The sequence below is a fragment of the Paroedura picta genome, chromosome 12 (assembly GCF_049243985.1).
Source record: "Paroedura picta isolate Pp20150507F chromosome 12, Ppicta_v3.0, whole genome shotgun sequence".
NCBI classification, from domain to species: Eukaryota; Metazoa; Chordata; class Lepidosauria; order Squamata; family Gekkonidae; genus Paroedura; species Paroedura picta.
Window position 1 is genome coordinate 26136324 of NC_135380.1, and position 17528 is coordinate 26153851.

The 17528-nt window shown below is 47.8% G+C and overlaps 1 protein-coding gene across 9 annotated transcripts in view; it reads left to right on the forward strand.

The window, feature by feature from the left end:
• The first annotated feature begins 5350 nt into the window (after positions 1 to 5350).
• Positions 5351 to 17528, forward strand: part of PAX8 (paired box 8) — a 37333-nt gene continuing 25155 nt past the window's right edge. For 3 of the 9 annotated variants that reach the window (XM_077305233.1, XM_077305228.1, XM_077305229.1), the window contains exons 1-2: positions 5362 to 5585; positions 5828 to 5965. In XM_077305233.1, coding sequence (XP_077161348.1) covers positions 5941 to 5965 — 25 coding nt within the window. In that variant the 5' untranslated portion in view covers positions 5362 to 5585; positions 5828 to 5940. Of the gene's footprint in view, positions 5586 to 5827; positions 5966 to 17528 lie in introns of all 9 variants that reach the window. The other 6 variants (XM_077305231.1, XM_077305230.1, XM_077305227.1 and 3 more) reach the window with 6 other exon arrangements.

Genomic DNA, 17528 nt, shown 5'->3' on the forward strand with positions numbered 1-17528 from the left:
CCAGATGCACAATTTCAGGTTTTATTCCTATACATGGTGATAGATGCAGTCTTGCATCAGAAGAACTAAGATCCGGGAGTCACCTCAAGAATTCATCTCAAAGCCATAATGCCAGAAGAGAGAAGCACTCACCCCATTCCCTACAGGGGTCAACTCTGCAGAATCGGCCATGGCAGAATCTCCCAGGCTCTTACTCCCTTTCATGGCTCACATACTCTGAGGCCTTAAAATGAAAATGTTGCTTCATCCTACAATACTCTTAGATGACCCCAGCACTATTACTTTCCAGCCTCCCCCCTGCACACATATTTACAATTTCCTCTGACAATACTATTGTGTCGTACTATATGGTTTCTGCATCGTCGTAACGTGTCATATTTAAATGCACATGGTTCATTTTGTGTTGCTTCAGCCTCGTTTCAGATTTCTGCTTGTTTCCATATTTTTGCAGTCCAAACGACTGCACAGTTTTATTGGATAGCCCGTGCTTTGGGTTATTTTTGACTCATACTGTGAGTTTGCTGAGAAAGGCAGACTATATGAATTTAAATAATGTAAATAAAACCAAAAAAAAATACAAATAAAAAGTGCAAGTGTTCTGGATTTCCTTTGTCTGGGAAAAGTTGGTATTTAACCCAAGACAGAGCCTGGTGGCAGAACCAGCTTCCCATTTCTTGCTCCATTAAAGATGAAAGCAAATGTCTGTAGCTTGAGTAGCAAGCTGGCTGCAGAATCACAATCTGCCCTTTTTGGACACGCGTACAAACTTCCAAATGGAAGCAATCCAGGAGCAACCAGTTCTTCCTGTTTCCAGGAGTAGCCTGCCGTGCAGACTGCTGATTGGTTCATAGTCATTTTCACCCACCACCAGATATATTAAAAAATAGAATGCCTTGGGGGGGGGGGGGGGAAGCCAGCATAGTGCAGAATTTACAGGGTCAGAGTAGGATCTAGAAGATTTAGATTCAAATCCCTACTCTGCCCTGGGAGATTGCTGGGTGATCTTGGGTCCATCGCTCTTTCTCAGTCTAACCTACCTTGTAGGGTTGTTGTGAGGAGAAATTGGAAGAAGGGAGATCTCATAAGCCACCACGAGGCCCCTTCATGGAGAAAATTCGGGTATCAGTGAAGTAAATAAGTGGTAATCAAAACAGAAGGAAGGCAAATCCAGAACAATTACCAGTGGCAAAGCTACTTAAGTACAAACACAATTTAATTTTTAAAATCCCCAGTACTCTATCCAGAGCTTTTTCTTGGAGAGTTATCCAGCTTTCACATGAACCCTCATAATATCTCCTTCTTGTAAAATACAGTGGTGCTTTTTCTCTTTGGAAACTCAGTTCCATAATGCATTGGATCCGCTCTAAATTGGCAGTTTCCATAATTCCCCCTCCCTGAATCAGACTCCTCCAAGCCATACCATTCCTCAGGGTCCCCTTTCCTCCAATGGGCTACTGGGGGAGGCAGACAAGTTCCATTGTGCAGTTGGGAAATGTAGCCTGGATCCAACCCAAAGTCGGTTAATTTAAGTACCATATAAATCTCACCATGTCTTTGTCCTCGTTATTTTAAAAAAGCTGTCAAAGAAACATTTAAGCTGGCACCTGAAGAAAGGCTTCAAAAACCTCAAGTATGGTGGAAATGTATAAATCTCTGCTGCAGATGAACTATGGCATGTACCTCCCCATCAGAAGCAGCAAGGTGAGAGCTGAAGTCCTGCCTTGGCTCATGGAGGAAGGTCTCCCCCAAATGATTCCATCCATCCTTTCTTGCTGGTGGCTCTTAGGGGTGACACGACTGAGGCTGACAAAATTGTGGCGCACAAAAGCGGGGCAGCTACAAGCACAGACCGCTCCCCGGACATCCCTGAAGAACCCCTTTGTTCTTGCTCTGCCTGTCTGTTGCCTCCTGAGAACCTTTGGGCTAAACGTCTTACTCCTTGTCCCAAGCCAAGACAAAGCAAAATTGTGTGCTTGCATCAATAGGCTCATCATCTGTATTTCAATCGCCAATTCGAAAGCCCTTGAGTAGTCTATGAAGCCTATAATAAATAGGGGGTATCCCTGGGAACACCTCGCTGCTGGCAAAACACATAATTTGAAGTCTCCAGGGATCTTTTCTTGCTCAGGCAGCTGTATGTTCAGGAGACAAAGCATCTCTATATAAATTATGACAGTTGTGTTGTTTTTATCTGATGTTGCCCACCCTGAGTCAACCAAGAAGGGCAGGATATCAAATCAAATGTGTTCATTCTAATTATATTATCTGTACGCTCCACAATTGCAAGGTGCAATGGATTTTATATAGAGCTGTTCTTAAGGGCAATATGAAAGCAGCAGCTACACTTGTGTAGTGGTTGAAGTATCTAACTAGGACCTGGAAGACCAAGATTCAGGTCCTGACTCTTTTACCAAAGTGCGCAGGGTGACCTTGAGCCAGGCACACACACTCAGCCTAACCTACCTCACAGGGATGTTGTGAGGATAAAATGGAGAAGAACATTGTAAGCTGCTTTGGGTTCCCATTGGGGAGAAAGATGGACTTTAAACGAATAAAAATATTAATTCTGGCACTGGATCGGTTTCACTGACTACCCGTTACCTTCCTTACTCCACTCAGTGCAAGTACATGAAAACATAACAGCAGTCAGCTCCACAAGATAATTAATCTTTGACAGGAGAACGTCCTTTTGTCCATCCAGATCCTCCATCCCATCCATTTGTTTCTTTTTGTTTGTTTATTTTTTAAATAAAATGTTGCCTGTCCAGGAACCTGCCCAAGGTGGCTTTAAAAAAAAACATTTAAAGGGATTAATTAAAACCCAGCATTAAAAAACTCCAGCCCAGCATAAAATCACAGACCATAAAAGCAGACCACTGACACCTTAAAATATCAGTTTCCAGAATAAAATAGTGTTTTACAAAAGCCCAGCCCCTTAAATAAAAGCCGAGGTGAACCAAGACATGTTGCCCAGGCTCCTAAAAGAAAGCAACGTAAGATCCATGAGAGCTTCAAGGGGAAGGACATTCCCTAGGCAGGATGCCCTTACTGGAAAGCCCTGGGATTGCCACCTCCTTCATCGCTGATGGCAGGAGAGTGGAGAGCAGGGCTTGGGAAGCAGATCTTAATTGGAAGACAGGACCACATGGAAGAAAGCAGTCTTAAGGGCCTTGTCCCCTAAACTACTTAGGACTTAAAAGGCAAGAACCAGCAGCACTTTGAAGTGTACCCCAAAACACACCGGCAGCCTGGGCAGATTTTTTCAACACTGGGATATTTCATAAGCAGGACTTCCTACAGCCCTGTCCCTGTTTGAGCCTAGAAGCTGTCTGTGTTGAGCAGGCTGGGCCCTCCTCCAGTTTCCGTCAATGCATAAAACCACGAGAGCAAGAATGACTTCCGTGAGCTGCGTTTTCCTCGTGCCAACTTGTAATTTATGAAAGCATTTAGCTGAGGGGTTTTTAAAAAGTTTCAACAGCTGTTTTCTTGGACATTTAAAATTTGTAAATATCGACACCCTGGTTTTTCTGACTGCTCAGAAAAGCAGGTCGCCCAACAACCTGCTATAAAGCAGGTTGCCCAACAATAACCACGAAACACCAACTAGCAACTGAAAACACAATACAAACTACTCAGCACAAGCTGGCTTCTGGGGATGCAGTTGTCAATCAGAGCCAAACGTTCTACAGAGTTGTTGCCTATAGATCAACAGCAAAGGGCTGCGATTGGTTTCCAGGATAAAGGAGTTCCACAGTCCTGGTGATGCCATCAAGAAGGCCCTGCCCTTGAGCAAATCTGATGCTTGAGCCTCTATAGGTGGCGTGTTCAAGTAAGTTGAGTTGTTCTGGACCCATACCACTGAGGGCTTTAAAGGTTAAAAACAGCATTTTGGCACGTGCCCAGAAACTCACTAGATGGGGTGGTCAACCTGCGGTCCTCCAGTTGTTCATGGACTACAATTCCCATGAGCCCCTGCCAGCATTTGCTGGCAGGGGCTCATGGGAATTGTAGTCCATGAACATCTGGAGGACCGCAGGTTGACTACCCCGAAGACAAGGGCATCGTTTTTGAATCAGCACTTATATATTCCATGTGGAAGTCATTCAGTTTCCTGGTCATATTCTGTACATTTGTGGATCTTAAACAACAGAGCGCACATTGAGTACATTTATGTGCAAAGTATGTATGAATATATTGCCTAAGTCCTTTTACAGATCATACCCTTGATTACTTAAAGGGGAACACAGCTATGCTTCCCAACCATATTCTGCACAATCACGCCACTTCTGGGGTTTTCTCGAAGCCTGAAAAATGTTTCAGGGGTTTCTCAACAATGAAAAAATTCATGAAAGGCTGACTTAAACAAACAGCCTCTCCCCCTCCATCCATTAAATTGTTATTTTTGCACTTCTTATTCTTCATCTCACTTTAGCTTCTATAGTCTTCAGGGAAGGGAACTGGGTTCCCCCCCCTTCCATTACTCTTTCTGTACTTTATGAAGCAACAATAGTCATGTCAGACAGTGAGAGTCAAATCTGCTGTAAAGTTCCCTAGTTGGCTTTGCTCTAGTCACCTACCTCACAAGATCGTTGTGAGGACAAACTGGGGGAAAGGGCAATCCTATATGGCATCAAAAGCTAATAAATAGTGAACGGCCCAGTGAAAATACGATGGGGTGATCTTCTGCGGTTTGGGGAGAAGCTTCCAATTTAGAGTTCTTGTTAGGTTTGGCTGTCCTCCTTTTAGTGGCTCTGCGACCATTCTAAGCGGACACTTCCCCAGATTCTACCCAGCATTTTCCGAGCAACTTATTGTACAAAAGAAGCTGATGTTTTCGTCTTACAAGAACGTTGGTCCCACAGAGAAGCCTCCTGTGTTTGCTGTAGGTATGTATGCTGAGACGACCTCACACACACACACACAGAGGGAAATTCATAGATCGACACAGACAGAAAAGACACGAATTGAAACAATGCTGCAAACTAGTATGCGTACACCCATGCAAATGCATAGGGATGTTGCACACACTGGCCTCTGATACACGCAGAACATGGGGGCTGGAGCATCTGCTCCAAATGGGAATTTTCCCAGTTTGGCCCTCTCTGGACTGGCCTTCAGGTGCAGTGGCTCCTCTGCAGGTACCTCTTCAATACAGCAGGCCCCTGGGCTTGCAAGCCGGTGGCCTTCCTTTGCAGGTCCGGAACTGAGCAAGGTTGCCAGAACTGCAGAGAGGGCCGGGCCAAGCAGCAGTCGCCAACCCAGATTAATAAGGTCCTCTCCGGATGGGCCTTCCTGCTTGCCTGCCTGGTTTATGAAACGGCAGCTCCTGAGCAATTCTTTTTAACTCTTAAAGGCACTCAGCCATGACCCCCCTGCTTTCCCTCCCCCTCCAAAACCCCAGGCAGCCAATCCAGTGCCTCTCAGCTTTACCAGGCAGTGCTTAGAGGGGACGGCATGGGATAAAACCCGCTCGAAATGCTTCTCTCGCTGGGGACAAAACTTCCTAAGCCGGCCAAGGCAATCTGGATCGCCTAGGTCTTCTTGCCCAGGACAAACTGACAGGGACTGCGGAGAGCACCAGCCAGGTAAAGGGCATCCCAGGGGCCCTGAGCTGCACCTGGGTGGGGGTGGGAGGACCGGAGTGGACAGCCCCTGCGAGACGGGATCTGGGGCAAAAGCATGCCTTCCTTGCTCCCCAACTCCCTTGGCAGGAACCTGCCCCACTTCTCAGCTGGTGTCAGCCAGTTGCTGGCCTTTGGGGGGGGGGGTTGTCTTTGGAAGGCCCCCTCCCCCGGGACTCTTGGTCATGCGACTCTTTCTTCCCCAGCAGCACAAGTTGGGGGCTCGGGATTCCCCAGCCCAAGGACAGTCACCTCGGCCTCAAAGGGTTGCTGCGTTCGGCAAACGAGCCCATCTCCCCGCCCTGCCGCCAAGAGAGCCATGCCCCATAACTCCATCCGCTCAGGTAAGCACTCTCCGGCTGAACCGAGCAGATCCGAGGGGGGGAGGGTAATGGGGGGGGGTCGGCAGAAGGGACGAGAGGAGGGGCTGGACAATGACGCCCCCTCGCCCCCCTCCTCGGGACAAGGCGCTTCCCCTCGGGCGGCTCAGGTGGGGCCTTGGCGCAGAGCGGGAAGCGAGCGCCGTTGGAGGCCAAAGGGACCTCGGCGCGACCCTCCTTGGGCCCCAGGACGGCTCTGGACCGCCCCTGTCGGCCCGGTGGCGGAGGCACGACCCGAAGGAGCCTGGCCAAGGTGGGCCTCGGGCGGCTTCCAGTCCAAGCCAGCAGCTCCAGCCAGGCGCCCGCGGGCACGCAGAAACAGGGCCGGGAGCCGCCCGCGGAGCGATGCCTTTTGCCCCCGCCCCGTCGAGGCCTCGGGGCCCGCTCCCATCGCCAAGGGCGCTCTTGGCCGGCCGGAGCGCAGTCAGAACGGGGCGCGCCCCAAGGCTCGGCACCAGCCCCGCCAGCGCCTCCTTCGCGGCCCAAACTGCGGAGCCTCGTCCATTATATGAACCGGGGTGGGGGGGGGGGGAGATCATCCAATCCAACCCCCGCGCCGTTCTCAGGTCAAGCAAGACAGCCCCCCCCCCCGGGAAAATGGGTCTGGGGGAGTTCTCTGCTGCGGGGCGCGCGGTGCTGGGTGGGGGGCTCTGGCCATGGCAGTGGTTCGCTGGGGCTGAAGTCCGCTAGAAGCAGTCCTGGCAACTTTGCCGCATTTTCCTGATTTGTAAAGCGCCGGGTGGGTGGGTTGGGGGTGTCTGCTTTTCCAGAGGAGGGGGTGTTTCTAGAGGACCCCCTCCTTGACTTGACCAGGCAGAGCAGGATATAATGGATGATAAGAGAAGGCACAGAGCCAGTGGACGGTCAGGTCTATTGATCCCTGGTCAACACAGTCAAACCAAAATCAATAATTCGGGTTGATTACGAGGAAATAGGAAATCCAGCGCCGCTAACCGCGGAGAGGGGAAGCAGAGCCCTGAGATCTCCATTAGTCAATCTCTTCTGTAATTATTATGTTTAATTGCCGAAAATCGTTTTTTGTTTTTTTACAATTCAGAGCCTGGAATATGGGTAAAAAATAAAGGAAGGGAGGTCATCGTTTTCCTATCGCTTTGGTCCTAGTGTATGTGACCATATTGTGCTTATCAGTAATTTGAATTTCGCATAATATATGCGCATTCTAGATATTACACTTTTTATTCTTTGTTAATAAAAGTCCAGGTTAATTTTAAAAAGATAAAAAGAGAACTGGTAGGGGAGACACAACAATCGGTCGCTCGCGGAAATTATTCGTTCCAATTCGATCGCTGCCGACCGCGCGCCAGTTCTCCTTTGTGTTTGAGTGAGAAGGGAGGTGACCCTCAATTAAGTCGTTATTAAAAAGCAAAATAGTTCGAGTCCCGTCTCCTCCTCCCCCCCCCCCAATGCAATTCGATTTCAACTACACGAGCGGACTATTGAGGGGGGGGGGGAGAGTCGGATTTCCGACAAGTCAATTTCACCCGGCAAATTGGAAAGGATATGGGCAGTCCCCGGATGTACGGTTTTGATTGATGATCCTGACTCGGAAAGCAGGTGAATTTCGTGGGGCCCGCTTCAAGTTCTCGCCGTCCAGGCTAACTTGGAAGGCGGTGGCCCTTGGTTGAGCAGGGCCTCCTCACAAGTAGATGCTCCTCAGCGCCTCAACTTCCGAGGCATTCGAGAAAAGGATCTGTGCCTCTGCTTGACCTCCTTCCTTGCCTCTGAAACCCCATCCGTTTCCCTTTACCCAAGGGGGGGGGGGGTGATTCAGCCCCGGGAAAGTCTTGTGCGACCCTAAAACTCGCCCGCGGTCGGTGAAGGATGGCCTCTTCCAGTCGAGCCCGGTGACTCCAGGACGCCTTTTGCGTCCCGGAGAGTTTGGCGCACGGAAGTCTCCGGTCCCGACTCGGGCACTGGGGGCTTGGTTGCTTGCCTGGGTGCTTTTCGGCGTCTTGGGCCAGGCGAGGAGGGGCTCGATCCCACGGAGGGAGGGAGGGAGGGAGGGAGGCAGACCGCGAGTTCCGTCGGTGCCGCTCGGCCGGTGACCTCGAAGGCACCTTGGCCGGAGCCTGACGCGGGCGTCGAGCCCCGGGTGCAGAAAGCGCGGCCTCGGGAGAGGGGCTCCAGTGCCCACGGAGTCGGGGGGAGGATTAGGACGGGGCTTTGCCCGCTCTCCTGCCGACCGGGGCGACAGTGGCCTACCGGGGCGCCACCACCTGCGGCCCTTCGTGGCCAGCCAAGTCTGGGCGAGCGGAGGGTCCTCCCGAGCTGGCCTCCTTGACCGGAGGAGGGCCCTTTGCACAGACGGCAGTCCCGGCGGGCGCTTCCAGCCTTGCGCCTTGGGGCGATGACCGACCGCTTTTTCCCCGGCCCCTCTGTCGGCGTCTCTGTCACGTGGGAACGAGGCGGGGGACACGTGTTGCTGAGCTTTGCAGGTTTGCCACCACCCGCGGGGCCTTTTGATTTTCGTTCGAGGCGTTTTCAGAGGGGGCGAGGGAGGTGAAGGTTGCCTGTGGGCAAAGAATCGTGGATTTTGGGGTGGCAGCTTGTGGGGGGGGACCTCCTGAGGACAAGGGCCAGGATCGTGACAAAGGGGGGGGGTCTCCTCATCCCGTTCCCAGGGTCTCCTGCAAGAAGGGAGGGGGGAGTCCAGTTGACCGCGGAAGAAAAGAGGAGCCCAGGTCCCCCTTCTAGATCAGCCACCTTTGGGCCCCCCATAATCAGGCCAGGCGAGAGGAACAGAAATTGGGCTTCAATTCTGGGGCCTGACCAGGCAGAGCCTTTCCTCCCCCTGCGGGGAAATCACAGCTTCTGCTTTGGGTACGGGAAAGACACGGATCACTGGTCCGCCTGCCATTTCCTGGCTGTGGCTCTCGGTGCTGCTGCAGTGCCTCACCCCCCCCCCCCCCATGTGTGCACTGACTGATCAGGATTATTCCAGTTCTTTGCTCCCTGCACTCCAGTCTTGAGTGCCTGACATCTTTCTCTGCATCTCCCACACTATATAAATACTTTGTCAGACTCAGGTCACTCCGCCTGGCCCAGACAAGAGATTGTATTTGTTGACTAAAGATTAATTCATCCAGAATAACTCCCACCTCTTGCTGTCTGGGGAATACAATCCATGTCTCAGAATAGGTAGGCACTGAAGGCGGGTGATGGAGGGCCGTTAGTTACCTATCCTGACTGAGGTATACATTTTTTAAAAGTAAAACTGTTGTGACCGAGCAGTGATATCAGGGCTCTCTCAGCCTCACCCACCCCACAGGGTGTCTGTTGTGGGGAGAGGAAAGGGAAGGCGACTGTAAGCCGCTTTGAGCCTCCTTCGGATAGGGAAAAGCGGCATATAAGAACCAACTCTTCTTCTTCTTCTTCTTCTTCTTCTTCTTCTTCTTCTTCTTCTTCTTCTTCTACGTAGCCTGTGTTATCTGAAACGATCTTTGCCACACTGATTTTGAGTTTCCGCGTCTGTCCTTATGACTGAAAAGCTTGTACAGTCTTAAACCAGCAGAAGCCGTTTTGTATCTAGCCAACCGAAGTTGTATTATACCGAGAGAAACTGTTCAGAGATCTTTATACTCAGTACTGGTACTTTTAAATTTATTTGGGTAATGGTCAAGCCAGTTTGGTGTAGTGGTTAGGAGTGTGGACTTCTAATCTGGCATGCCAGGTTCGATTCTGCGCTCCCCCACATGCAGCCAGCTGGGTGACCTTGAGCTCGCCACAGCACTGATAAAACTGTTCTGACCGAGCAGGAATCTCAGGGCTCTCTCAGCCTCACCCACCTCACAGGGTGTCTGTTGTGGGGAGAGGAAAGGGAAGGCGACTGTAAGCCGCTTCGAGCCTCCTTTGGGTAGAAAAAAATGGCATATAAGAACCGACTCTTCTTCTTCATATCTGTTTAGCTTCTTTGATTCTTTCCATAGTTGCATTTTTGTTTTAAGAGCCAGATGTCCTCTACCTTGTTGGTCTTGAAGCTGCTTCAGAAAAGCCCAATAGGCCTCACCTTTGTGTCTTCAGAGTACCCATTCTGAAATAGTTGCCTCCATCAAGGGAGGGTTTGTAGTTGGGAACTTCCTAGCATTACGTGGAATCTCTCAGTTTTTCATAATTGGACCCACCCTCCATGGCAGCCATTTTGGGATTGGACTCATTTCAGTGGCAGCCATTTTCTTGTGGTCTCCCCTACATGTTCTCAAAATTTTAAAAGTGTCCACAAGTTAAGCAGGTTGTGGACCCTTGTGGGGAAAAAGTTTCACAGGAGGCATAGAACAAGTTCAGTCCACAGACTTTTAAAACTTATTTATTGTACGTCCTGTATGTGTGTGTCTTGCCCAGAAACACACACACACACACAATATAAATACTTTAAAAGCTCACATTGTTAGGCAAGGGACATTTCACAGGTAATATGGAAAGTCGGAACATTCTGACAAACACTTCAAGTCTGACTATTCAATGGGAGCATGCTGAAAAAAATACTTTAAAAAACTGAAACGGTGACAAAACAATTGTAATAATTTCTTGATATTTCCATGTCTCTTTCTGCCTGTGTGTGTGTGTGTCTCTCTCTCTCTCTTTCCTACATAATTGTTATTGCTTGCATGATTGCTCTGGCCTCATATTCCATCTCCCCTCAGAGGCATTCTCAATTCTGCTGTTATTCTTGTATTAGTGCTGAACCCATTAAAGCTAATTTGTTCACCCTAATCTCCATTTATTTTTCCCTAGTTGATATTAGATTTGCTTCTCTATTGCTCTATCCTGATTTTCTTTTTGTCTTCCTAATAGGTCTCTCCCTCCCCTTTTCTCTGTTAATGGTATCACCTTCCCTTTTCCCATCCTCTGAATCACATTAACTCCTGATCCTCCTTCCGTGGCTCAGACCCCCTGGCGGGCAGCCTTCGTTCGGGTGCTGTGCTTTGTGGGGTTCCCCACAGCCTCACAAAAAAAGAGCACGGGTGCCTCCCAGCAACGCACAAAATCATTTAGACAAATATGCGGGGCAGAGCACGGGTTGTGCTCACTCAGGTTGGGCCATCACCAGTTCAGGCCTTTCCAGATGATATTTTCTTTGGGGAGCTTAAGGTCCAGCTGTTATCCGTTTGTTGCACAGAAATCTAGATACCTTCCCTCCAGACAGCTCACTTTTGCAAGGGGCATTCAATTTTCCTAGTCCCGAACTTTCATATGTTAATCCAGAGGAAGGTGGGTTTAGTTCACTCTTAGCAAAACAGAAGCCCCTTTCAACACCCCACCCTCTCACCATAGGAAAGAAAAATATGAGGGCTAGTTAGACTCCTACAGAGGGATGGTAAGTCTTGGGGGGAATGTGGTTGAGGTATGTACCAGGATAAGTCGTACAGTGACAAATTCTGATATGCTGGCTGGTGGAGATACAGCTCCCAAGAAGTGCAGTTAGGATATCAGGAGCTACATGCTTGTTTCAGGGCTCAAAAGTACCTGGGAGGAGGGGGAAAATGAGTGAGGAAGACTAAATCAGCTTGGTGTAGTGGGTAGGAGTGCGGACTTCTGATCTGGCAAGCTGGGTTTGATTCCGTGCTCCCCTAAATGCAGCCAGCTGGGTGACCTTGGGCTCACCACAGCACTGATAAAGCTATTCTGACTGAGCAGTAATATCAGGGCTCTCTCAGCCTCACCTCCCTCACAGGGTGTCTGTTGTGGGGAAAGGAAAGGGAAGGTGATTGTAAGCCACTTTGAGACTCCTTCAGGTAGAGAAAAGCAGCTTATAAGAACCAACTCTTCTTCAGTAATATCAGGGCTTTCTCAGCCTCACCCACCTTACAGGGTGTCTGTTGTGGGGAGAGGAAAAGGAAGGCAATTGTAAGCCACTTTGAGACTCCTTCGGGTAGAGAAAAGCGGCATATGAGTACCAACTCTTCTTCTAAGTGAATCCTTACACAATCATAACTGGGCTTGGATGGCGAGGACCCATCCAGTTATGCTGACCTGCTGAATTATGGACAAGAGAGGACAACACCATTTTTTTTCAGAGCAAAGGGAGGGAGGCAAAGCTCAGAAAAGCTTCTGTTAATTGAATAACTGAAGCTGCCTTATACTGAGCCACACCACTGAGATCCGAAAAGATCATTATTGTCTGCACAGCTCTCCGAGGTCCCAGGTAGAGGTCCTTCATGCACCCATTCAATTGCTTTAGAAGTTTTACAAACACACACGGAAACCTTCCTTTACGTACTTAGTGGTAGCTTCCTGCCTTCTAAGTAAGAAAATGAAATATATATTTCTGGATATTCACCTAGAATCTTGAAAAATGTCATTCCTCAGCCAAAAAGTTCCAAAGCTTGAGACTGTTGAGTTGAAACACGTGGACCTTTTCCGCACCAGGAATTTGCCCCAATTCACCACTCGATGCAGTGAAATTTGGGCTCAGTGGGGACGCTAGCTCACCCAGGAACTCCTTGCAGAGCTTGTGGTAGACCCTTTATTTGTCAAATTATCAGTTAAGAGTAGTGCATATCAATTCTGATAGGATCATTTTCACATTGAGCTAAATCCCCCCCCTCCCCCTTTCTGTGCTCTGCAAAATAATGCTTGGATTTCCGGGCTTTCCAGCCTCACTTTTATGATTATATCACTGGTCATGCCTCTGTTTTTCTCCTGTCTGAACTCACCGTTTGCCTAAATTTTTGCCAGCTAGCAGTAATGTTCCGTTTGGTATCTGAGGAAGTGTGCCTGCACATGAAAGCTCATACCCTGAATGAATATGGTTGGTCAAGATGCCACTGGACACAAATTGGTCCTACTCCATGCATCCAACAGAGTGGGCTTTGGTCTTATGACAGGTTCCTATTTGTCAGTCTTTGAGCTAGTCTGTGGCTGCCATAGATTAGAATGACTACCCCTCTGCGGTCCCCCTCCCTCACTTTTTGAGCGAAATTTCTATCATTTTCCAAAAATGTTAGACCGGGTTGTCACCTATGACTTATTTACAAATTGCCTTAGAGCACAATCAATAAAAACAAGATGAGGGGAAACACCATTTTGTTTGTACTTTATTTTTTAAATATTTAAATACCACAATACTCCACAAAAATCCTCTGTTGTAGTTTCCACCATAAAACAGCAAACAGAGTGACTGAAGTCACAAATAGGATTAAAATCTGACAGCAGAACCCCCTAAAAGCAATTAAAACAATGAACTACGTCTAAAGTTACAATAGCTATTAAAACAGGAGAATAACAGGAGCAGAACTATGTAGAATACAGCTGAAATATGGGCTTAAAATTACAAAGTGCCTAGGTTTGTCTACTGTCAAAAGACAACCAACATGGTATACGCTTAGAGTGTTGATCTAAGAATTGAAAGACCCAAGTTAAAATCTCCACTCTGCTATGGACCACTCACATGCTTGTAGCCAGCCTACGCCACAGGGTTGTTGTGAGGCTAAAACAGGGAGAATGATGTCAGCTGCTTTGGGTTTCTGCTGGGGCAGAAAGTGGGATATAAAAAAATTAACGCTTTGACATATTCGGGACCAAGCTCAGGGTGTTTCGTAGGCAATGCTCCATAATCAAAAAGGCCTTGTTCTTGTTGTCATTCACTTCTCAGGTGATGGGGATACCTGAGCAGGTCCTGTGGTGAAGGCTGATATCGCAGGAGGTGTTTGCTGAGGTTTCTTAGTCTGATAATTTTTCATTGAGCCCAGAAACAGGCAACCGTTGGAGTTCTTTGCCCACGGGGAAAATATATTGCCTGTCATCTGTACCTGGCAATGATTTCAAATTCATTTTGAAATACTTGAACCTTCTGAACTATCTTTAAAGGCAGCATCACTAGAAGTTGGCTCACCACACCTAAATCGTGTCCATGTGTTTACTTAATTTATGTTCCTCCACAATGGACATCCAAAACAGTTTGCATAGCGTTGCCACCTCCGGATTGAGAAATACCTGGAGATTTGGGGATGTGGAGCTGAGGAGGGCAGGATTTGGGAAGGTGAAGAACTTCATTTGAGTGTAATGATATAGAGTCCGCCTTCCGAAGCAACTATTTTCTCCAGGGGAACTGAACTCTGTTGCCTGGAGATGAGTTGCAATCCCAGGAGATCTCCAGGCATGATCTGGAGGTTGGCAGCCCTAAGTTTACATTGGTCTTCTCTTATCCTGCCCTCTGAGTAGATTGGGCTGTGTGTGTGGGACTGTCCCAAGGTCAAGTTTCCAAAGCAGAGTGAGGATTCCCACTAAAGGGCCCTATCAGGAACTTTGAACAATGTCACCCCTTCATATAAATCAGTGGAGAGCATTCTTGTACCTGAGTACTTTGCCAGCTAATTTCTGCCTCGTTCTCTTCCGTGTGTAGATCAGGCCTTAGTCTTACCAGGACTGGGCTTTAGGTTCGTAGCTTGCTTCCAGCCTGTTTTTTCCCCTGGGCACCAACCAGTTTAAAACACCCACAGCCTCTCCAGGCTCCAGTGAAAAAGAGAGAGAGAACTGCAAATCAATTGACCCTAGTCTTTTTTCAAAGGTTGGCTAATGCCTCAGTGTCTGGTTCTGCAGGACAGGGATTGATGTATCTTTTGAATTATGCTATGTCTGCCCATGGTGTTATATAATAAAGCATCTCAGAGTTTCAACCATAGTTTGGACAGGATCAGAAAACAAATCTTAACGTATTATTGTGTTTCCTGGCACTATGTCATTGCTCTTTAAATGTTACGTCAAAGCTGTTTATCAGAATAAGTATTATTATTATTATTATTATTATTATTATTATTATTATTATTATTATTATTATTATTATTATGACCCCCTCACCGCCGCTATCGGTCAAGCCATCTCACGGCGGGTTACATAAAATAATGCCCCACAGAATACATAAAAAGCTTAATCCCCCATTAAAACAGTATCCTGACGGTAGAACTATTCCCCTTCCTCTCAGCCTACCAGTTCCCTTCCCTGTGCCTCGGGATAATTTATGGATGCCCATTCCACTTCAGATGGTTTAATCTAGAGGGTCCCATTCAATCTTCTGCACCCTGGCCTCAACCAAAGACCTGGCGGAAGAGCTCCGTCTTACAGGCCCTGCGGAACACAGAATTAAATAAACATGGCAGCAGAGGTAGCCTGCATTTTCTTCCCTCCCATTCTCAGATGCAGAAAAATATGCATGTAGCCTCAAAACTGAACCAGGGGCTACGAGGAGAGGGATGGATATAGACCACCTGCTGAGCATAGGCAGGGCGTATACCAGTCAGACGATTCATAACTAAACTAAGGCATGATCATACCTACCTAGGAAGATGCCCATTAGGCTTGACGCAACGCCAAAGGCCATGCATCCAATCCTCTGTCCAACAAGTATAGAGCCGTGTATTTGCTGAGTTCAGCTTAAGGTTCTTTGGCTGCAGTCATTCCCAAAACAGTGTATCAAACTGTGCTCTGGATAGACCTCACTTGAAAAATTGTATTCCGTTTGATGCTCTGCAGTTTAGTAAGGATGTTGACAAGCTGGACTCTTTCTTACATGCCCAGGGTAATGCTGGTCAGGAAGGAATTTTTCTCCAGGTCAGATGGGCCCGGGAATCATGGTTTTTTGTTTTGTTTTTTTTTTTGCTTTTCTCTGGGCATTGAGCAGGATTCACTGGGAAATAGGGGCAGGTGGTTTTGATTCCCTGCATTATGCAGGGAGTTGGACTAAGTGACCCCTTGGATACCTTCATCTCTATGCTTCTAAACCAGGTTTGGAAAAGACGCAGCAAAGTGGGAGAAAAAACAAAATGTGGACAATTAGGGGGCACAGTCATTTGGATGTGTGTGTGTGTGTTTTTAAATACCCCAATTGAGGCACAAAACTGGAACAAACCCACACACCCCCAGATGTGGAAGCAGCCTCAGTAAGGTGCAGTGAATTAATTGTCAAATTATACCTCATTCTTTTCCTCTGTGAACAGTTTTGCATTCCTGCTGCTGCATTTCCTTGTTCACTTTCATTTGCATGGTAAATCTGACAGGCAAGTGATGTTCAGAGGTAATTTGCCATTGCCTGCCTCCATATCGCGGCCCTGGTATTCCTTGATGATCTCCTTCCCAATACTGACTGAGGCTGACCCTGCTTAACTTTTGAGACTTGCTAAGATCCAGAAAGCCTGGGCTATCGAAGTCAGGGCCTTTGTAATTTAGTAATGTCCATTTTTTAAAAACCTTTTGAGTATCACAGGGCTGAATTTTTATCTCACAGCCTTGCAATAGATCTTTACAGGTAGCAGGTATGGGTGTGTGTGTCTCTCTTATTTGGGAGAAGACAAGAAGGACAGCAACTCAGAATTAATTGGCATAAGAATTCCCAAGAACTTGCATTACGTTAATTAATGCCATTGTCAGGAACCCAAAAGTTGAGCTGCAAAACAGTATTAAAAATCATTACAAATATTAATTAAACAAAGTACACTGGTATATTAACAATAATCTAAAAATAACGCATATCTAACTGCACATGACAGAATAGACCAAATGTATTTCCACCCACAGGGGTCATCCTCAGTGGTCAAATTATTGTGTGAAACGCTGTTTTGTACAAGATCAAAATCTAAAGGCTTGCTGGGTGGCAAAGAAAAATCTGTTACATGTAGCTCCAAGTAATGTTTCTAAAGTATCTGATTGGGAGCCCACCTTCTAAAATATGTATTATCTGAGGCCACCACTTTTGCCTCCCTCTACAGCATTCGCTGGCAGGGGGCTCCTGGGAATTGTAGTCCATGGACATCTGGAGGGCCGCAGTTTGACTACCCCTGCTCTACATCAAGAGTGCATTTCCATGTGTGCCAGAAAGTATTCCCCCAGTTTTACCATACATGACTTAAAAGTCAAGCCACTCGCTAATGATACTCCAGGAGCCCTAAAATGGTGGGATTTCTTGAACTGGGAGACTGGACTTGGTGTCATCAGTGTTACGATGCCAAAGGGTGACATCATAGCTGTTTCTCCAGCCTTCTTCTGGGCACTTAAGGAAACAGAGTGATTCAGTGTGATGTTTCCATTCAGGTGAGAAGTTATTAAGATCGGCACTGATTATAGGACTAGGAGGCTGGAGGTAGTGACCAGGTGCTTGTGTGGGAGAGGGTAAAACCGGTTAACGTTTAACTCGGGGGACTTTTAATGTTGTTCTTTGCTCACAGGGACTTTCAGGACGGGGCAGGAGGAAACTGAAATTGAAATGACTAATAATAAGAGGAGGAGGAAATATTTCTGGTATTTCTCTCTTCCTGTTCTGTGGGACAGGGATGTTTGGGAGCACAAGTCATGCCTCTCATCTTTGGGAACTCTGAGCACCGCTTGGGGCTGATATGAGCCATTTTGTCTTGCACGTTTATGGAACTAGGGCTCGGACGTTGATGCTGTGCTGCCGGCAGCCTGCCCCGTTGATTCCCCGGAATTATCAGCATCCTTTGATAAAATCAGAGTATGGAGCCCCCCTTGGGAGGCCCTGCTGGTCCTCAGAGGCCAGTCCCAGGAGATCTTGCTGGGA